The sequence below is a fragment of the Macaca mulatta genome, chromosome 3, assembly GCF_049350105.2.
Source record: "Macaca mulatta isolate MMU2019108-1 chromosome 3, T2T-MMU8v2.0, whole genome shotgun sequence".
Classification (NCBI taxonomy): domain Eukaryota; kingdom Metazoa; phylum Chordata; class Mammalia; order Primates; family Cercopithecidae; genus Macaca; species Macaca mulatta.
The window spans coordinates 84,572,423-84,594,797 of record NC_133408.1 but is presented as its reverse complement, the minus strand read 5'-3'; the positions used below and the strand labels follow the sequence as shown (position 1 = coordinate 84,594,797).

The window sequence follows — 22,375 nt, the reverse complement described above, 5'->3', positions numbered from 1 at the left end:
AGAGCGGTGCCCGCGTCAGGTGAGGCGCGCGCGGGGAACGGGGGTCGCGCGCAGGGGAGCGGGGGTCGCGCGCGGCTTCCATAGAGCGCTCGGACCTGAGCTTGAAGCCCCAGGCCCGCAAGAGGCCCGGGCCCGCGGCCGCCAGAGCCGGGACGCACCCTGGGCGCCGCCTGCCCCGCCCCGCCCCGCCCGGGCCCGGAGTGAGGACGCGGTCGGAGGCCCAGCAGCGCAGGTCCCGGCAAGGGGCTTTCTCAACTACACAAAAGACAGTCTAAAAAATTAAGTCTCCATTTCGGTTAAGACTGCCCGTAGTTTCGGTTTTTATGTAGACCCAAGAGGGCAGGCTCGGCGTCCGCGTGCCGCCTAGTCCGGCGGCTCCAGGAGCGCGAGCGGCTGGGCCCGGGCGTAGCCACCGCAGGGCCGCGAGCTCGGCCGGGGCCCGCCTGGGATGCCCTGAGGTCTGCTCCGCGGGGGCGAACCCTGAGGCGCCGCGCGAGGCACTTGGCCTCTCCTAGCCCCGCTTTCGTCTTTGGAAACTGGAAACTATCACTTATTTCATAGACGGTGTGAGGGTTACATGACAGTGTTCTGTAAAGTGCACTCTACATATGAAGTGCTCAGAAATATGGCTAGTAATGAGGGTATTTATAAACTACTTAAATTATAAAAAGAGTTTGCGACATCAGACTTACAGTTTTGGATACTAATTTTTTCCACTTAACGTTCATTATATGATAGGAGTTTACCATCCTATTATACCGCTGTGTGATCTGATCTTGGGCACGTTAACCAACCTCTTGGTGCCTCGATTTTCTTCACATGTAAAAGTGGGGATAATCATAATGCTTACTTGGTAGGATAGCCGTGAAGAATAAGTGACTTATCGAACATAAATAGCTTACAATAGGGTTTTCAGCATGGGAAGGATTCGGTGAATGTTAGTTGTCATCATCACCACCTACAAAGCAAGCAATACTGTGTTGAAAGTTTTTCCATCATTAATGTAATTTCTATGGTACGATTTCCAAGAAGATATTAAAATTATGGAAATAAAGGTATTGGTATATTGCTAATTATTTCCCAAAAGATTGTATTGATAAATATGTTCATCCTTCCCTTAACGGTATGCATTCCAGAAAAACAAACTTAAGTCAAATGTTAGACAAAGTATCAGAAGGGAGATTCTGTAGCCAGGGAGCTAAAAATTACAAAAGGGTCTCTAATTATACTTGGCCTTTTTAAGGAATAATTCTCAGTGTGTTTTTCTGCATTTCATATGTAATCTTTACTGGGTTTTTTTGTTGTTTGTTTTGTTTTGTTTTGTTTTGTTTGAGACGGAGTCTCGCCCTGTCCCCAGGCTGGAGTACAGTGGCACGATCTTGGCTCACTGCAACCTCCTCCTGCTGGGTTCAAGCTATTCTCCTGACCTGAGGTGGTCTACCCACCTTGGCCTCCCAAAGTGCTGGGATTATAACAGGCGTGGCATGAACCACTGCGCCCGGCCGATCTTTACTTTTTTATTCTTTGTACCCCCTGCCTATCCAGTTAGCATCTGATTAAAGTCAAAGATTTGCCACTTTGGGCCACATCTGTTAATTTTCATCTTTGTTCTAATTGTATTTAGTTTTTGATCTACACTACTTATTACTCCCAGTCATTTTTTATAGAACTGAAAATCTGGTAAAATACTCAAAATTGCATAGACTTCTATGTAGAGGCGACACTCCACCAGAACCGTGGGCTGACAGGGAATCCCACGGTGCAGGAGCTGCGTGCGTTTTCATTTCTGATTCTCTTTGGCGTATCCAGGACTCTGATGACATGATCATATATATATCAGTAGTAACAGGTTGGGCCATTTGTTTTTTGTCATAAATCATATATTTAAGATTTTAGAAATAAGTTGATAGCCATATATTTTGGAATTTGAAAAAGACATTTCATGACTCAGCTTCAAATTAAGCTTTAATCAAATAGTGAAACTTTTCTTTTTTTTTTTTTTTTTTTGAGAGGGAGTCTCGCTCTGTCGCCCAGGCTGGAGTGCAGTGGCCGGATCTCAGCTCACTGCAAGCTCCGCCTCCCGGGTTCCCGCCATTCTCCTGCCTCAGCCTCCCGAGTAGCTGGGACTACAGGCGCCCGCCACCTCGCCCGGCTAGTTTTTTGTATTTTTTAGTAGAGACGGGGTTTCACCGTGTTAGCCAGGATGGTCTGGATCTCCTGACCTCGTGATCCGCCCGTCTCGGCCTCCCAAAGTGCTGGGATTACAGGCTTGAGCCACCGCGCCCGGCCGAAACTTTTCATTAATGGACAGTGTATATACCTTTTTGTTTATTAAAAAAAAAAAAACACTGAATGTAGTGCCTTTGTGACAGGGGAGCTTAGTTCCTGACAGTGTTCTCTTGAGTCTTTTTGTTTGTTTGTTTTTTGAGACGGAGTCTCACTGTGTTGCCCAGGCTGGAGTGCAGTGGCACCATCTTGGCTCACTGCAACCTCCGCCTCCTGGGTTCAAGTGATTCTCCTTCCTCAGCTTCCTGTAGCTGGGATTACAGGAACACACCACCACGACCAGCTAGGGTTTTGCCTTGTTGGCTAGGTTGGTCTCGAACTCCTGCTCTCAATCCACCCACCTAGGCCTCCCCAATGTGCTGGGATTTACAGGCGTGAGCCACTTCACCCGGCCTCTCTTCAGTCTTTGAACTGTGAGCAACTAGCTACATTACATGAGCTGCTAGATCTGCCTTATAGTCAGAAACGAAGGTTGAACTCTCAGAAACAGTGATATATATATATACACACTGATATTTCAAAAGTACAGTGCCCCAAATTGATCCACAAAGGAATGAAGGTCATTTGCAACAAAATCATGTAGAATAGTAACAAATAAATAGAAGATAAATATAGCCAGGAATTGAGATGAGAGAAAGTATAAGTACAAGAAACTATTGCAGGGAAAAAAAGAATAAAGTGTTTCAGTGCTATCCAATAGAATTTTCTATGATTATGAAAATGTGCTATTTTAGTTAGTTTACATTCCAATAGCCACTCTGTCTAGTGGCTCCCTTATAGGTCAGTGCAGGCCTATATTTTTGTAGTTGAGTCCCAAATTTGTTTCTAGAAAGGTAAACTTGGTCAGTTACATGGTTCTTGTCATTTGAAAGTAAAACATACATAGCAACTTCATTCATTCATTCATTCATTCATTGATCCCCCAAATGTTAATGGCCTTGAAGGAAGCAGAACCTTTCCTGATTCTCAGCTATAGGAAAAATTTTCTGTGGGCTTCATTATCAGAGCACCTTGATATGTTATTGCCCTGTGAAAGTCTGTTCAGTTAAGGAATTGGGGCTAGGAGGGATGCAGTCAGTGAAAGTGGCATAATTTGTAATGTTTTTTAGAGTTTTGAATAATTATGCTAACTAACCTTTATAGAAAAGTTTAGATAAGCAAAAAGAAAGTAGTCACTAAAAGTTTCACCACTCAGAGACGTAATTACTGTTAATATTTTGATGTCTATATTTCCAGACTTGTGTCCCATGTAGCTATTATATTTTTCTCGATAGATTCCAAAGTATCCAACTCCCTCCAGGGCAAGAGTTGCTTTTACCTTTACTCTTAGACCTCTGAGGCTGGCAGCTGGCCCCACCTGAGAGGGTCACCCTCTCCCTTATCCTTCCCCATACTTCTGGAATGAGGAGGAAGGTCACAGCTGTAGTTCATTCTGCATGATGAGTAATCCAGGCTTTTTCAACTCTGGCATTGTTGACATTTTGGGCTGGATAACTCTTTGTTGTGTGTGTGTAGTGGGGGTAGGAAGGTGTCCTGTGCATCACAGGATGTTTTGAAGCATCCGTGGCCTTTCCCTACTAGACGCCAATGGCACATACCCTTTTCCCCCCGAGTACAACAATCAGAAATGTCAGTGAGAACTACTGGGTTAATGAAAATCAGTAATTTATTGCTGACAAAGCTCTAGAGTTTCAGATTCCAATTTGCATGTGGGAGAGAGACTGAAATCAAAAGGGAAACATAATGTAAGCCAAGAAAGCTGTTTAGTCCTGGCTGTGCTATTAATTTACTGTGAGGTTTTGCATCTCTCCCACGTGCAAATTGGAATGTGAAACTCTAGAGCTTTGTCAGCAATAATTTAGTGATTTCCATTAACCCAGTAGTTGTTTTTTGGGTTTTTTTGTGTTTTTTTTTTGTTTTGTTTTGTTTTCTTTTTTTGAGATGGAGTCTTGCTCTGTCACCCAGGCTGGAGTGCAGTGGGACGATCTCAGCTCATTGCAACCTCTGCCTCCTGGGTTCAAGCAATTCTCCTGCCTCAGCCTCCTGAGTATCTGGGACTACTGGTGCGTGCCACCATGTCCAGGTAATTTTTGTATTTTTAGTAGAGATGGGGTTTCACCACGTTGTCCAGGATGGTCTGGATCTCTTAACCTTATGATCCATACCGTGCCCGCCGCAGCCTCCCAAAGTGCTGGGATTACAGGCATAAGCCACCGCACCCAGCCCTTAACCCAGTAGTTCTTACTGACATTTCTGATTGACGTGCTGAGGGGAAAAGTGTATATGCCACTGGCATCTAGTGGGGAAAAGCCAGGGATGCTGCAAACTGATATACCACCAGGTTTATCAGTTGAGATCCCAACAGTGAAAAGCATAAAAATGAAAGGAATTTTAAGGAGAATTTTTAAAGAAGAGTGGGCAGGATTGGAGGAACCAACAAGTGATGGTGAGGCACACAGGAAAGAGCTTCAGTGGGCACCCCCACTCTGGTTTGAAGGGGTAGGGAGGAGACCAGAGCTGGGAGGAGAGGGCTGGAGTACTGCTGGAGGAGCCACCCCCATCCAGAGCTGCTGTGGCCATCACAGAATGCAGCTACTGCCAGAGCAGCAGCCTGGGGACTGGGCAGGGGGAGCACAAGTACCCCCAGCCTCTCTCTTTCTGTTCCTTGCCTGCCGATCTCCTCCACTGGCTAAACCCAGGTGGACGCTAAGAGTACAGTCAGCCTGCCTGATGAGGCCATTGGAGGGGCCACTGGGGATCACCATCAGCAAGGGATCCAATGTCTTTCTGCCTCTGCAGAATGAAGGTTGGGGGAGCTCTACTTCTTAGGGATATTATGGGAATAAAAGGAAATAGGCAAAAAATGTTTTTGAAAAACAAAACACATACTGCACACCCATGGGCCACTGCTGCTTTTGACCCCTGGCTCTGTTTCACGCTGTGATGTCATGTCATTCTCTTTTTTAGGTGCTACAGGATTTCTTTAGGTTTTTTTCTGTCCACCCTATTTCAACTCATGTGTGCTGTTTGTTGTGCTAAAACGAATATTTGCTGATGTCTGAGTGAATAGTTGAATATTTTATATAACTCACACTTATACGTAATGATTTTTCTTGTAACTTAGCTATTTCTCTTTGATAAACTCAGAAAACCTCAGACTTTGAAAAGACCTTGAAGTTCCTCACCTGAAATCTGAGAACTTGGAGCACCTTAAAAAATCTAAGGGAAAACAAAACAGTGAAAGAACATGATACAATTGGTGTAAAGAATAAAATTATTTATGTAATTAATATTGAGGATGCAGATAACACATTGTGAAATCTTGCTTGTAAAAAATCTTGATCTGCTGAAGAAAGATGTTCTCTCTAGAGATCTTTGAAAGCATAATTATTGAGCTTTTAAAATGTTAGAAACAAAAGTTAGACCCACACATGTTTTGGCTCCGTGGAAGATTTGTATTCCTTCCCCTGCCCACCCCTCTCCCACCCCCGCACTTGTGAGTTGTGCCTGTCTAGGCAGTTCCTGTTGCACTTGGCTGGGCAGAACTCATCTTTCAACAGTAAGGGAACATAGTTATGACCTGGACCTTCTGGCGGGGGTCAGTGCCCAAAAACCTGTATGGGACTCCAGAAAGTTCTGCTCTCAACCCTATTTTGAAGTCGAGTTGCACATTGTTCTACAATTATTTGAGTTAATAAGCAGCTCTTTTCAAACATGATTATGCCCTTCCAAGTTTAAATACACTGGGCTTAATGAAAGTCATTGACCTCATCTCATTTCTCTCCTGTTATATTAAGATCACTTTCAGTAAAAGGTAGAAGCTTTTGAAGTGGTGAGGAGGAGGAACGGAAGGGACATAGAGCAGATGGGGGCTGAAAAAGTGGGGCAGAGAAGAGAGTGGCTTCTCTTTGGCAGAGTGCCAAGGAGAAGCCCTATCTATACAGCACTTTTGTGCCTGGGGCCTTAATGGCTGCAACCTGAGCCTCAACCTAGTTTGCTTGTGGAGCCAGAAGAGAAGCTAAAAACCTTCAGTTAACCAAGCCAGACACCAAGAAAGTTAAACCGAAAGAGAACCCCCCAACCCCCGCAAAAAAAAGAAGTAAAGTGGGTTAAAGTGATACCATGTTAGCACAGAAAGAGAACATAAGGGTCATCTAAATTCATCTGCCCCCTCTTCTATTTCAAGGTACAGAAACTAAGGCACAAGGGACCCCGTGCCCTGCTCTTGATCACCTGGTGCCAAGCCAGGTCTAGAACTCTGTTCTCTGGGGTCACAGGCTGGCTCTTCATCCCCTAGAGAGACAGTTCATCTCTGTGCACCTGAGCCCATTGTGTTTTGGAGTCAAAGCAAATAAAGGCTCAAACACCAAGACTGTTTTGCAGACCGGCTGCAGTAGATATGGGGGGAGGAGAAACCTGCTTTAAATTGCTTCAAGCAAGTTGTTTCTGCAAAGGTGTTGACTTTTTTCTTTCAACTTCCTGGTGAGCCACTACAGCCTAAGCTGTTGTTTGTCATTATGCAATAATTCAGGAACTAACTCAAGATTCTTCTTTTTAAGTTATTTGTTTATTTAGAGACAGAGTCTTGCTCTGTCATCCAAGCTGCAGTGCAGTGGCGTGAACATGGCTCACTGCAACCTCTGCGTCCCGGGTTCAAGCAATTCTCATGTCTCAGCCTCCCAAATAGCTGGTATTACAGGCTCGTTCGCCACACCCTGCTAATTTTTGTAATTTTAGTAGAGACAGAGTTTCACCATGTTGGCCAGGCTCGTCTTGAACTCCTGGCCTCAAGTGATCCGCCCGCCTCGGCCTCCCAAAGTGCTGGGATTACAGGCATGAGCCTCCACACCTGGCCTATTTATTTATTTTTAAAGTGGCTGCTCTTAGAAAGGCATACCATGTTTCTGGATGGGAAGGCTTATTAATTCACCCTAATTTAATGTATAAATTTGATGCAATCATAGTCGCAGTCCCAGTGGAATTTTTTAACTTGGTAAGATGTTCTAAAATTAATATGGCGGTCTAGGCAAGTAAGAATATATAATAATACTGAACAAGATTAATGAGAGAACTTGAATTACCAGGTATTGAAACACTGTAAAGCCACAATCACGTAAACAGTATGTTATAACCATGGGAATAGAGGTCTGTGGCACAGCAGAAAAAAATGAAAAAAAGAATAACTGTATTCATAAAAATTTAAGTGTGGAGTCACTGGGGGAAAGGATTAAATATTCAATAAATAACATAGGAACAACTATTTGGAGAAATGTAAATTTATAGCCTTATCTCTTGCCATATACCAAAATACTGTTTAGATTTGATTAAAAAATAAAAATGTAAATAAAGAAAGGTTAAGACCAGGCGTGGTGGCTTATGCCTGTAATCCCACCTTTTTGGGAGGCCCAGGTGGGTGGGTCACCTGAGGTCAGGAGTTCCAGACCAGCCTGGCCAACATGGTGGAACCCCATTTCTACTAAAAATATAAAAATTAGCGTGGTGGTGTGGTGGCGGGCGCCTGTAATCCCAGCTACTCAGGAGGCTGAGATGGGAGAATGGCTTGAACCTGGGAGGCACAGGTTGCAGTGAGCCGAGATCGCACCATTGCACTCCAGCTTGGGTGACAAGAGTGAAGCTGTCTCAAGAAAAAAAAAAAAAAAAAAGTTAAAAATCTATAAGAAAATAAAAATATATCTATTTAATATAAGTCTTTTGGGAAAATATTTCTCAGCATAATACTAAAACTTAGAAAACAGAATGTTTCTGTGTTTGACCATTTAAATACTAAACCTTTGACATTTAAATAAAAAGAAAAACTAAACAAACCAAAACCTTTTTGTTACAGGATTAGGTCTTAGATATTTTAAGATATATTAAAATACAGAATAAAGTTCCTCCTGGATTCTGTTCAGTGTTTAACTAGTCCTGGCCAGATGATGGGGAGGAAAGGAGAGGGAGCTGTGTGATGGGCAGGCAGAGAGTTGGAAGGTGGAGCCAGATCTCGCTTGGCCTGGGATTGCTGCCTCTCCTGACAGTGCATCTTATTATAAGGGGGAGTTGAAAGCAGAAGGGGAAACAGCACAGAAAGGATCTGTCTGGCCTTTACAGTTATGTGACCATGGCAAGTCCTGCCAGTCACTCAAAGCTCTGTGAGCAACGAGTTGGGGTACCCCAGCTGAATGTGCTTTAAAAACAGCAGTGTGGCCAGGTGCAGTGGCTCATGCCTGCAGTCTCAGAACTTTGGGAGGCTGAGGCAGGAGGTTCAGTTGAACCCAGGAGTTCGAGGTTGCAGTGAGCTGTGATCATGCATGCCACTTCTTTCCAGTCTGGGTTAAAGAACAAAACCCTGACCCTGAAAAATAAACAAATAAACAGCAATGCCATTTATTCTAGCTGGTACACCCCTGATGCCCAGTGTACGAGTTCCAGGTAGGCTTCTTTCTCATGCATATGCATCTGTCCACATCCTTTCGTTTGTTTGTTTTCTTTTGTTTTGCATTCCCCAGATTATGTAGGAAAACAATAAAGTTCATAAGTAATGTTTTGTAGACCACTTTTATAGGAAAATTTTCCTTTAAGATCTCATTAGAAAGGAAAAGCAAGTAGCCTGCCACCGAGTGCCTGTGCCAGCACAGTTACACCGTGGAGCGCCCGGATAAAGCGGCACTGAACGCACTGCAGCCTCCTAAGTTCAGAAAAGAAAGCTCATTAGCGTCTACACTGAAGACACTCCTGTTCTTCACAGCTTTAATGATCACCGTTCCTATTGGGTTATATTTCACAACTAAATCTTACATATTTGAAGGCACCCTTGGGATGTCCAATAGGGACAGATATTTTTATGCTGCTAGTGTTGCAGTGGTCGGCGGCCATGTGGTGCTGGCCCTCTTTATGTATGTGGCCTGGAATGAAGACTCACGACAGTGGTGTGAAGGCAAACAGGATTAAAGTGAACATCACCTTTTGATAGCATTAAATTCTTTTTTTAAAGTGATATATGCTGGAGGGGGGACATCTGATTTTAATAAAGTTGAAAGAACATGTTAAAGTCAGTCTTAAGGAGTCACGTTTGAGTAGTGTAAATTTTGATCCTCCTAATATGTTGGTTTGTATATTCAGTTTTAACTATATAAATCTCATTTGCAAATGAGAATTTGGAAAAGTTAAATTAGTTATAAATACATATGTTTATTACAAAAAAAAAAAGCAAGTAGTACTGAGATTTCTTCAAGGTCAAAAGACTCAGGGCAGTTTCTTCTGAATGTAGTTTGGGGGCTGGAGACAGAAATAGGAAGCAGTAGAATTGCTAGGTCAGATTGGAATTTTAAGAGTTATTGCTACACCGCCTTCCACAGAGATGCTACCCACTTTTAGTCCCCCAATAATGTCAGAGTGTATTCCTGACCACACTTTAACCACCACACTCTGGCAAACATTTTGATCTGTCAGTCAGCTAGGCCTTCTTGCTATAATCATAATTTACATTCTGTGATCATGACTGAGGGTATCATTCTGTCTGTTACAAGAGTTACCTGAATTTCCTTGTCTGGAAACCATAGAGCAATTTAGAGCTGGAGCAGACCTTAGAGATGAAGTCCAGCCATTCAGCCTACAGCCTGTGACCTGTTTGACTGTCATAGTTGCTTGGGTAGTTCAGGACTGACAGGACTGGACACCAGGTCTCCTGTTTAGCATGGAAGCTCTCTGGGTGAATGTAAGACAGGACCTGTCAAGGCCTCTGGCAGAGCCTGGGGTTTGAGTCTAGAACCAGGAAGTCTGGAAACTGCAGGGCAGTGCTGTAGTGCCTTGGCTGTGAGGCAGGGTGCTTTACCCTCCCTGAACTCCAGGCACTTCATCTGTAAAATGGAATTAATACTAGTTTGGTTTTTTGTTGTTGTTGTTGTTGTTTGCCAGGGTTCTGAGGATTAGGGTTAATGTGTATGAACTAGCTGACCCAGAGAGGTTCACATCTGTTCTCATCCTCCTCACGTTTGGGTGTTCTGTTATGTGACTCTGTCACTCATGTGCAAGCTCCAAGGGAGACTTGAACGAAAGTTCTTAAAAACAGAAGTAAAGCACAGCAGGGTGTTGGGGAGGGCATCTCTGTGGGGCCTCCAGGTAGCAGGGGAGGACGAGCAGAGTGTGCTTGCTGGGGACCCTCTGCTGCTGTGTCTTCACGCATCCACCACTTAGTGCTGGTGCTCCCACCCCACCCACTGCCTGTGGGTCAGCTCTCAGTGTCTTAGTTATCCTTCTGAGATACATATATATATTTTTTTAATGAGACAAGGTCTCTCATCTGGGTACAAAGTAGTTTGGGGGGAAAAAAAGAGATAGGGTCTCTGTCATCCTGTGAGTGACAGAGGTGATGACATGTGACATGTCAGTGACTCATGTCACTATCACTTTAGGCTAGAGTGCAGTGGCATGATCATAGCTCACTGCAGCCTCAAATTCCTGGGCTCAAGCAATCCTCCTGCCTCAGCCTCCCAAGTAGCTAGGACTATAGGCGTATGCCATGATGCCTGGCTAATTTTTTAAGTAAACACAGGGTCTCGCTATGTTGCCCAAGCTGGTCTTGGACTCCTGGGCTCAAGTGATCCTCCCACCTCAGCCTCCCACAGTGCTGGGATTACAGGCGTGAGCTACTGTGCCTGGCCTTTCTGAGATATTTTATGCATAAAGAGACATCACACCTACATTGCCTCCCCAGGATCTGAGAAGAAAGTCCACTTTCTTTGTCACATTCTGCTTTTTGGAGTTTTTCTTCTAGTAGGTTCCCTTTTTCAGATTTGTTTCAGGAGATGTGAAAAGGCTCCAGACTGCAAAAGGAAAGGCATCATGTGTGCTGGCCAGGTTGGGTCATGAGACCCGCTCTCAAAGCAGGAAGGAGCAATGGTAAGAGAGAAGGGAGGGGAGTTGCCGAAAGCAGGCTATTTTCTTTTTTTTTTTTTCTTTGAGACAGAGTCTCACTCTGTTGCCCAGGCTGGGAGTGCAGTGGCTCGATCTTGGCTCACTGCAGCCTCCGCCTCCCGAGTTCAAGCAATTCTTCTGCCTCAGCCTCCCGAGTAGGTGGGATTACAGGCATACGCCATCACGCCTGGCTAAGTTTTTGTATTTTTAGTAGAGACAGGGTTTCACTATGTTGGCCAGGCTGGCTTGGAACTCCTGACCTCAGGTGATCTGCCTTCCTCATCCTCCCAAAGTGCTGGGATTACAAGCGTAAGCCACAGTGTCCAGCCCCAAAAGCAGGCTATTTTCAACACAAAGCCCACACAATCACCCATGCACCCTTCCCCAGGTAATCTTAAGGTTGCCAAGGTTTGGTTTTGTTTGTTTTGGAATGGGGGTGGTTATTTCACTGTCATTCATGGTTCTCATCCCTGTGCTTAACCAAAGAGAATAAGATCAAATGCTGTGCTGAGTCCAAGGGCAGGGGTTGCCACAGTCTTCCCTTTTCAGAGGCCCTCTGCAAGCTAGAAGTGGTCATCGGCATTGGCTTCCTGGACTGCCTATGCAGGTGGAGGGGCTGGAGAGGCATCTGTAGTGCATTTTTCATCACCTCTGGTTATCCATTTGCCTGCCCTTGCCTGCCCAGTTTTAGTTAAAAATACAGTGGCAATTCTAGTGGTTCTAACAAGTGAGGGAAAAAGTTAATTTTTACAGGCCTCTGTTCTACCGACATTCCAGTGTTTCTCCAGGTATGGCTCCTGACCGTCTGTGTGCATTTACCTGGATGCTTGGTGAAAATGCAGACTCGTGGCCTCCCCTCCACTCTTGGCCTTCCAAATCAGAATCTGAGAGTGAAACCCAGAAATACACATTTTCAACAAGAATCCTAGGGGTACATTAAAGTTGAGGACCCCTATTAAGCCGTGCTGTTGCTGTCTTTCTTTTCCTTTACTCTGTGGTCTCCCCTCATCTCCTCTTGTCACCCCTCCTTCCCGCTCACCTGTTTGCCCCCTCCTTCCTTTGTCTTAATGCTGAGGGTCCGGAGTGGCTTTTTGAACTATTCTTTGAACATATTAAATTGCAGTCCTCTGGAAACTCAGCTAAGAAGAAAAGAAAAGTGTATATTTCTTATTGCCTTGCTTGTCCCCATTTAAAAAGCCAGATAAAAAGCTGTCCTCTTCAAGCACCAGTTTTGGGAAGTGCATCCTTCCCATGGAGGCATCCCAATTGCAGCTGCTCTTCCAATGTAGGAGATGGACCTGGGCTTGGAAATGCCCTTCTCTAAGGAAGCATTGCTGGTATGACATCCCAGGGAAGTCAGCTGTCACCAGGCCAGAATAGACACTGGCCTGGATATCCTTGCTGGAAGGCACAGGTGGTGAAGGCATTTGGGGAAGATGAGACCAATGGGACAGGAAGCAGTGGGGGAGCGTGGGGTGGCAAAGGGGAGTGTTTGCATGGAGTTTGGGCAGGTGCCACCAGGGACCTGAACCTCTGCTTTTGTCTTTACAGTGACCGAAGGAAGAAACCAAGATGAATACAGAGGTGAGTTCTTTACAAAGACCAGTTTAAGGGATGCTTTTCTTACTGTGTCCTTCATTTCTCCTTTGCAGGGTCTCCATTCCCTTTCAGAAACATCAGCACAAACTTGAGAACACTTCCCCTCCAGTCTACTGATGTGCACCTGGTTCTGAGTGACGCAGGAAGAACTAGGCCCCTCTGAGTTCTTATCTGTGTCTGTCTGGCTTCATTCAAACTTACCCACTGCAGCTAATCCTGAAACAACACTCCTAGTTCTGGCTAGTAGTGGGGCATGGAGGTTGCTGGGCCCAGATCCCTGCTTTGTGTTATTCTGGAAACACTTTGCATTGTCTCCTTGGTGCTCTCACTTTCAGTTCTTTGATGCATGGAGATGTCTAGCTCCTCATCCCTTTGTTTTTTCCTTTTGTTTCATCCATCAGCCCCTTCCTCTGTTCACTCCCTTCCAAGTGGAGCCTAGACCTTGGGGTTCATCACTTCAACCACTGCTGTGCTGATGCCCACTATGCTTTTCCCCTTGTCCTGTCCATCCACACGGCAAACACAGAGGCCGTCCCCACAAGAGGGGGGTCTTTGGTGAGTGGCACAGCCTTGTGCTGTTTGCAGCTGGCAGATGTCTCAGCGACCTTATCTGGTGCTCAGCACCACCCGCCAGGCCCCCTGTCACTCTAGGCAGCTCCTTGCCAGTGTCCTGAACTCCCAGCTCCAGGTTTCATCCCTCTCCCTAAGCTCTGTCCTCCTCGAAGGTCCCCCTCACTCTTAGCATCAGGATCCCTTTTCATTTTACAGAGGAAAATGTAAACATTCCATCTGACATCATCTCCCTCCATTCCTGCCTCTCCATTAGTCCTATTCCTCCTGTCACAGTGCAAGGGATGCTTGTCAGTGAGAGTTCCAAGTTGTGAACACCAGAAAGCCTGAGTTAATGTGCCTTTTTCCTGGAAGTCCAGGTGAAGGGCAGGCCTCAGGGCTGGTCGATCCTGCGGCTCAGTGACCTCCTCAAGGATCCAGGAGCTTTTCACCTCTCTGCTCTCCATCCAGCTGTTGGTTACATCCTAGGGCAGGTGCCCATGTGGTAGCAGGATGGCTGCAGTGGCAGTTGGGGCCACACATGTTCGCATTCCCTTTCATCAGCGCGAAGAAGTGGCTTCCGGCCACTCCTTCAGGGGAGTGGGAGCCTTTTTTTGAAGCCCCATCAAATGCCACCTTCGGTCTTATTGGCCAGAATCAGGTCCTGGACCATAGTGTGTCTGAGGAGCAGGGATTTTGTGTCTGGCTTCAACTACTCAGGCCCATCCTAGAGCAGCTTCCCCCATGCCCCAGGGCTGGGTATGGAAAGGAGAAAGGGGTATGTATCCCTCTCTGGTATGAGACATTCCTGGTCCATTTTCATGCTGCTATAAAGAAATGCCCAAGACTGAGTAATTTAAAAAGGAAAGAGGTTTAATTGACTCACAGTTCAGTATGGCTGGGGAGGACTTAGGAAACTTAACAGTTATGGTGGAAGGCAAAGGGAAAGCAAGGCACCTTCTTCACAAGGTGGCAGGAAGGAGAAGTGCTGAGTGAAGGGGGAAGACCCCCTTATAAAACTATCAGATCTCGTGAGAGCTCACTCACTATCATGAGAACAGCATGGGGGAAACCGCCCCCGTGATTCAGTTACTTCCACCTGGCTCCTCCCTTGACACACGGGGATTATGGGGATTACAATTCAAGACGAGATTTGGGTGGGGACACAAAGCATAACCATATCACCTGGTGATGGTGTACCCTTCTCCTGCTCTGAAACTGCACACTCCTGCCTGCTCAGACCTTGTGCCGGCTCCTTAGTTATCTCCTTTGCCATCTGCATCATTAACCTAATTCCCACTACCTCTTTCTCATCGATATTTCAAAATGCTTTCTTCAGAACAAAACAACACCTCACATCTTGTCAAGTGACTGTTATCCTATCTTTCTCATCCCCTGCAAGGCAGGCTTCTCGAAAAAGATACCTGCAGTTAATTTCTCCATTTTCTCTTCCCTGGGTCATTCTCAGCCTGTTGCGGTCTGGTTTCTTTTCCCATATTATATACTGAAATGAGTCTTGTCAGGGTCAATGATGATCTCTGCAAATTTTATAAAAATGTATCTTGTAATAATGTAGATACATGTTCTACCGCAAAACTCAGACTACAGAATGGAAAACAACCAAAAGTAAGTCTCCCTATTACGTTATCTCGACCAGCCCTGCTCCACTTGGGGCTGACTTCTGGTAACCACTTTCTTGTGCCTCTGACCTCCTTATCTGAAGGCCCCTGTGGCTCACCCTGTGGCTTGCTCTAATTCTTAGGGTCTTTTAAGTTCTAAAGAAACAATGGAAGCTTTGCATTAATATTAAGCTTATACACCCTGGTCCAGGAGCAGTTCCATCAGTCATCAGTGATCTCTTCTGTCCTCTTTGATGGCTTTTCCTCTTAACCTTGTAAGAACATTCCTAGACTTGGGTCCTCCTTTGCTGTTCCTTACACACACACACACACACACACACACACACACACACACACATATATATTTATTTATTATTTTTTATTTTTCTTGTGATAGAGCCTCACTCTGTCACCCAGCCTGGAGTACAGTGGCGTGATCTCTGCTCACTGCAACCTCTGCCTCCCGGGTTCATGCCATTCTCCCACTTCAGCCTACCAAGTAGCTGGGATTACAGGAGCACCACCACACCTGGGTAATTTTTGTATTTTTAGTAGAGATGGGGTTTCACTATGTTAGCCAGGCTGGTCTTGAACTCCTGACCTCAAGTGATCCTCCCGCCTCGGCCTCCCAAAGTGCTGGGATTACAGGCATGAGCCACTGTGCCTGGCTGTTCCTTACACATCTGTCCCTTGGTGTCAGACCACCTTCTCCCTTCTCTTTTCTGTCCAGTCCCACTGCAGTCTGACTGTGTTCTCACTGCTCTACTTCTCAGGGGAAGGTACCAGTGAGCCCCACATTACCAAATTTTGCAGAAACTTTTTCCTTAAGCATTTGACACTATTGACCACACTTTTCTTGAAATGTCCCCTTGATACCCCAGGGTTTCTTCCTGTTTCTCAGACCACTTCTCAGAGTCTCTCTTAGGCTCCTCTTCTCCCTACTCCTTGGGAGTCTGTTTCCCAGCACCCTGCCTGCTGCCCTGGGAGCTCATCTGCTCCCACAGCTTTTCTTGTCGGTTGTGTGTTTGGGAAAGTCCCAGATGGATCTGTTCACACAGGTACCTCCTCAGCTCCAGACATGTACGTCCAGCAGCCTGTCACTCATCTCAGTCAGAGCTGCCACAGGGACCCCAAGCCTGTTATAACTCAGGCTGGACTTGCTGCTTTCACTTGCCCCAAATCTGCTCCTCCTCGAAGGGCCATCCATCAGCCTGGCGCTCCAGTCCCCTCACTGTTCCCACACGCCAGCAGCCAGTGACCAAGGCTGTAAATCCTGTTATTGCCTTGATGTAGTCACCAAAATTTATGTGACACCACACTGTGCCAGACTCTAGACCTGGCTTGATGTCTGTAATGGTAAAAATGTAAGTGTGGTACTCATGCTCATGGAACTTACCACTAATTGGGACCACCATAACTTTCCAGTCTGTCCCTTCCTTACCCTACTTCCTGCCTCCTCATCACTTCCTCACTAATTCTTTTCTTCTCCTTTGCTTTCCTCACCCTCCTCTAGGCCATTCCCTCTCCCTTTTAGAAGGCAGGGGGAAGAGACCTCAGGCACAGGGATGGTCTACATGCCCAGTTCCTGACACATTGCCTCTATTGCGCTGTGCAAGGCTCTGCTCTCAGACTTACTTATTTTTTATTCCTTTTTTCTCCATCCCCATTCTCACTCTGCCAAAGACAACTATTCTAATGAATTGTTTTTCCTTTTTTATTTATGTATGTTCATGAAAAATTTTGTTTTTGTGCAAATACCTTCTAAATTTATATACAGTAAGCTGGGTGCCGTGGCTCATGCCTATAATCCCAGCACCTTGGAAGGCTGAGGCAGGCGGATCACCTGAGGTCAGGAGTTTGAGACCAGCCTGGCCAACATGGCAAAACCCCATCTCTACTAAAAATACAAAAATTAGTCAGGTGTGGTGGCACATGCCTATAATCCCAGTTACTTGGGAGGCTGAGGCAGGACAATCACTTGAACCCAGGAGGCAGAGGTTGCAATGAGCCAAGATCGTGCCATTGCACTCCAGCCTGGGCTACAGAGCGAGACTGCCTCAACAAACAAACAAACAAAAACATTTATATGCAGTAAAATTGCCTCTTTTTTTTTTTGGTGTACAGGTTTACCCATTAAAACACATGCATAACCATCACCCCAGGATGTCAGGATGCAGAACCTCACCCCAAAACATTCCCTTGTGTTTCCCCTTTATAGCCACAACCTCCCCTTGCTACTGACCCCTGGCAACATATATCACCTCCTGTGTGATATACTTTTTTTTTTTTCCTGAAACAGTCTTACCCTTGTCACCCAGGCTAGAGTGCAGTGGTGTGATCTCAGCTCACTGCAACCTCCGCCTCCCGTTTCAAGCAATTCTTCAGCCTCAGCCTCCTGAGTAGCTGGGATTATAGGAGTGGGCCACCACGCCACCTAATTTCTGTTTTTTTAGTAGAGACAGAGTTTTGCCATGTTGGCCGGGCTGGGCTTGAACTCCTGACCTCAAGTGACCTACCTGTCTCGACCTCCCAAAGTGCTGGGATTACAGGCGTGAGCCACGGTGCCCAGCCTGATATACTTTTAATGTATGTAATTGCATTTTATATCATTTATATCTCATTCTTCATTTTTCTGCATGTTCAACATATATAGTTAATCTGCTACACAGCAGCCCAGAAGTCAATTGCTCTAAGTCACAGGGGTTTAAGGGGCATAATGGAGATCTAAGCCCCAATGCTTTTGACCCATTAATGCCTTTGTTCTTGTCTGTGTCCAGCTAATCCTGTCCATCCAGTTCAAATGTCCTTTGTACTGCACAAACAGTTTTCTCAGAGTCCTCTCTCGGGAAGTCATACCTCCCTCTTATGAATTTCCATTGCGCTTTATGTGTCTTTTCTTTTGTTACCTTCCCCTCCCGCTTTGACTGTAGCTGTCGGGGTTCCTCGCTCATCTTAGCATCCCCATGGCATCTGGCTTGATGCGTCATGCATAGCTTATCTTCACTAAATGTCTGTTGCCTAAATGATAGGATGATTCAGAGACTGTTAAGTAATCTAATGCAATCCACAGCTTGGGAGGGTCAGTGAAAATGTAGAGGAAGGAAATCATATGACAGAAATTTTCAAGCAAAACTTGTTGTGGCCTGGAGACTGGCTGGAGGGAGAAAGCACAGAAGGACCATCGGCCACAGTCAGCCTTTGATCTCAGGATATTTGTTAAATGCAGGAATCACTCCAAGCATTTAAAACTGGGTGTTGGCTGAGCGTGGTGGCTCACGCCTGTAATCCCAGCACTTTGGGAGGCCAAGGCAGGCAGATCATGAGGTCAGGAGATCGAGACCATCCTGGCTAACATGGTGAAACCCCGTCTCTACTAAAAAATACAAAAAAAATCAGCCAGGCGTGGTGCGGGCATCTGTAGTCCCAGCTACTCAGGAGGCTGAGGCAGGAGAATGGCGTGAACCCGGGAAGCGGAGTTTGCAGTGAGCCAAGATTGCACCACTGCACTCCAGCCTGGGCGACAGAGCAAGACTCTGTCTCAAAAAAAAAAAAAAAACTGGGTGCTGCCAGGATTCCTAGAGCTACTGGCTTTTGCCCACAAGTTCAGAGGACAGCCCGTCAGGAAGGGTGGATAATTGGAGTTTAGCACAGAGCATGAAGATCCAGAGCGCAGTGGGACAACCAGGTTGAAATGTCTTGGGAATGCGGCTTGGAAGAGAGGATGGCCCCCAGCTCAGGATGCTTGTGGTCTTTGACATAGAGGTGGTCATGGAAACCCTGAGAATGAGGGACCCCCATACTCTGGGGATATGGGGGAGAGAGAAGAATAGAGGGATGAGGATTGAGCTTTGGGAAATATACACCTCTTGGGCAAAATGAAGAAAGAAAGTGAAATGTGAAAAAAAAACCTTGGTGGCATGAGGTGAGAGAAGAAAGGAAGGAGTGAGTTTGAAGAAGGTCCAGGTAAGGGTTGTCCATGTCTGAAGTCCAGGAGCATGTGGCTGAGGAAGAGCCCTTGAATGTGGTGACGAGAAGGTCTTGGATGACCCATGGTGAAGCAGGGAAGCATGGGAGTGAAAACCAATTGCAGCAGGGCCAGGAGCACTTGGGGTCACTGGATGGGGCAGGGCAGGGACAGGGGCAGCAGAGGATGCTGAGCACTGTAGAGGGAGCCCCAGGAAGGGAGGTAGGAGTGAGCCAAGGCGCTGTACACTGCAGAGTTCTCACCTTCTTGGAGCAACCCTCTGATATTTATGTCTGTTTTCAGGTGTTGTTTATATTTTAGATACTGAATACATTTGTGTGATTCTAAACTTTAAAGAAGAAAAAAAGAGAAAAAGATTTTCTATGAGAAGCCCTCTTACCTCCTAGCCCTGTTTCCCAGCCACTCTGTTTTTCATGTTCCCAGCAAGCGTGTCGCCAGTTTCAGCATTACAGGTTTCTGGGCTGTCCTTTCAAAGAGATCCTAAACATAGACAGTATGTTTTCTCTTTGGCTCCCACCCCTCCTGTTACTACACAGACTGTAGCATACAGTGCACACTAGCCTGTCCTTTGCTTCTTTCACCTGATAATCTATCTTGGAGACCAGTCCCTTTCAATACATAAAGGGCTTCCTTGTTTTTTTTTTTTTATAGCCATGTAATACTCTATTTCACAAGTCTATCATAACTTTCATAGCCAGTCTGTTATAATGACATATAGACTGTTTCCATCTTTTGCTTGTTATAAGCAAGGCTGCAGTAAGCCTAAGTCACTTGACTTGTGTAGCTCTGTAGGACACATTCTTACAGTTGGATTTACCAGAGCAAAGGGCATTTGCATTTTAATTTGTAGTGAGTATTTCCAAGTTGCTCTCCATAAATTAGGTTTTTCTCTCCCTCCTGCAACATATGAACATGCCTGTTTTCCCAGGCCAACCAATGAGTTGTCAAACTTCTTTTTAATTCTTGCAAATAGTGGATGAAAATGACTAGCTTGTTCTGTCTGACTGCCTGTACTCTCCTTCCACCTTTTCAGCACCTGTCCTCATGCCTCACACCTTGAAGTTTTTCTACAGTTTTTACATTTTTCTTCTACCCTCTTTATCTCAAAAAAAATTTTTTTTCTAAGTTGGCAGAGCACATTCCTAACTTTCTGTGAACTCCATTTTTGTGTCTGGAGTGCCAAACACCAGCTTCTCTTGAGTCCAAGGGTGGGGCGCAAGTTCATTCTGTGACTGTGATTTGGACCTGAGTGAGTTTTTTAGTCACTTTGCTGTGCTTATGTGTCATTTTCTGCTGTCTCAAAACTGCTCCTGTTCTTCTTTCCTTAAATACCACCTCTATGGGGCTGTTTGTAGTGGCATCTTCCCAAAGGTTCAGGATAGCAGAGCACAGCAGACAACTGAAAATGGAATTGTAGATGTCCTGGTTTCTAGAAGTCCATTGCTCCCTCCTCTTCTGGGCATTTCTTACTGGCTCCGTTCTCTGCAGGTTTCAGCCTTTTGCTAACCTGCATGCGCTTTCCCCTTTCCTCTGCCTCCTACTGGTTCCTAGCCCCAAAGTTTTAGTTGCTACTACAGAGTGGTCTAGCCATCTCGGATTTGCAGTTTCCCTTCAGAATGCACCTTCAGGATCCCTCACGTAAAATGAAGAGGCTCACATTAAAAGTCCTAACAAGTGATTTTTCTCAAAAATAAAGCTCTTTCCCTAAGAGGAGCTTGACTATTAAGATACCAGTGTTTTCCCTCATATCTTTTTTTTTTTTTTTGAGATGAAGTGTTGCTCTGTCACCCAGGCTGGAGTGCAGTGGCGCAATGTTGGCTCACCGCAACCCCTGCCTCCCCAGTTTAAGTGATTCTCCAGCCTCAGGCTACCAAGTAGCTGGGGTTACAGGTGCCCGCCACCACCATACCTGGCTATTTTTTTGTATTTTTAGTAGAGGCAGGGTTTCACTATGTTAGTCAGGCAAGTCTGGAACTCCTGACCTCAAGTGATCCACCCACCTCAGCCTCCTGGAGTGCTGGGTTTACAGACATGAGCCCCTGCACCTGGCCTTTCACCCATATCTTGTCCCTGTGTGTCAGTTTTGCAAGGCAATAATACTGAAACCAAATCCTAAAGCAGTTTATAATTTAGCGTGACACACTGTGCAAGCCAGGTTTTGTATGCAAGTTTGTGTGTATCATTAACTAGTGAAACTTAAAAAGCAGTTTGGCTTATTTATAGATAATAGAGCTGTTTCTTAACCTTGTGGCTTTTTTTTTAAGCTGGTAGAAGCATATCCTGGTTATTATCTGGAATGTAGTAATTTGGTAACCTTAAGAATGCCATAAATATTTAACCTAATAAGGGGATTGCTAGTCTTCTTTTCTTGATTGAAAGGGAAACAGATATTAATATTTTATCATGAATATGTGTTTTGACTATACAGATTTCTCCAGAGGCTGTCTTACTGCTTTTTGGTAATTAGAAATTACGGGGGAAAAAAAGAAGAAAAAAACTAGACTTGTAACCCAAAAAGGACTTACTTGGTGAAACTGTCAATTGTCAGTTGGGCACTGTGGCCACTCTTTCCTGTGCTCTTCCCTGACTTCCAGAAGAGAAGCCAGGAACTAGGTCTCCCAGAGTCCCCTTTTATGTGTGAAGTCCGCTTGTTAGAAGCACTCCCAGGAAACTTGCAAGGCTGAATAAAGAGAGGCAGTTACTCACAGGAGACAGTTCCAGTCAGATGTGTGAGCCAAGGCCGGTGTGCAGATTAGCAGCAATGGGCAGTCAGGCTCTGTGAATCACTCTTCCCAAGCTGCAGGCTGAGAGAGGCTGAGATCCTTTCCAGACATCTTGGCTTCTGGGCAAGCTCTGGAGAATCTCTCGCTTCAATATTGAATTATATAGCAACAGTACGAGGTCTAGGAGAAAAGAAATGGAAGTATGCTGTTGTGAGGTTCTTTATAGTATATGTGGAATAGCACATAATATTACTTTAAAGTAGACTGTGGTAAGTAAAATATATAATATAAAACCCTTAACTTCTGAAAAAGAGTTACAGCTAATAGCCAACAAATGGGATAAAATGGAATCATAATAAATATTCTAATTAATCCAAAATAAGGCAGGAAAAGAGGGGGAAAAGAACAGATTGAACAAATAGCAAGATTTCTATAGAATTTGGATGGAAACCCAACCATATCAATAATCACAATGTAAATTGTCTAAACGTTTCAACTAAAAGGCAGAGATTGTTAGATTGAGTAAAAAAAAAAAGACCTAACTATGTGCTGCCGACAAGAAACTATAGATATGAAAACACATATAGATTAAATGTGAAAGGTTGGGGGAAAATGTATTATGCTAACACTGATCAACAGAAATTGGGAATGGTTTGTTAATATCAGACAAAATAAATTATAGGGCAAAAAATATTACTAGG

General features: G+C 45.2%; 1 protein-coding gene, 1 long non-coding RNA gene and 1 pseudogene across 3 annotated transcripts in view; 2 read left to right on the top strand and 1 right to left on the bottom strand.

Moving 5' to 3' along the window:
* BLVRA (biliverdin reductase A) overlaps positions 1–22,375 on the top strand; it is a 44,011-nt gene continuing 21,636 nt past the window's right edge. Inside the window, 2 exon segments of one of the 2 annotated variants that reach the window (NM_001258144.1) lie at positions 1–19; positions 12,751–12,783. In NM_001258144.1, the coding sequence (NP_001245073.1) occupies positions 12,772–12,783 (12 nt within the window). In that variant the 5' untranslated portion in view covers positions 1–19; positions 12,751–12,771. 2 annotated transcript variants of the gene reach the window in all.
* Positions 8,405–9,348, top strand: LOC144340196 (vacuolar ATPase assembly integral membrane protein VMA21 pseudogene; annotated as a pseudogene).
* Positions 20,698–22,375, bottom strand: part of LOC144339854 (uncharacterized) — a 50,645-nt gene continuing 48,967 nt past the window's right edge. The window contains exon 3 of the long non-coding RNA XR_013415366.1: positions 20,698–21,854. This is a non-coding gene — a long non-coding RNA (uncharacterized LOC144339854). The remainder of the gene's footprint in view (positions 21,855–22,375) is intronic.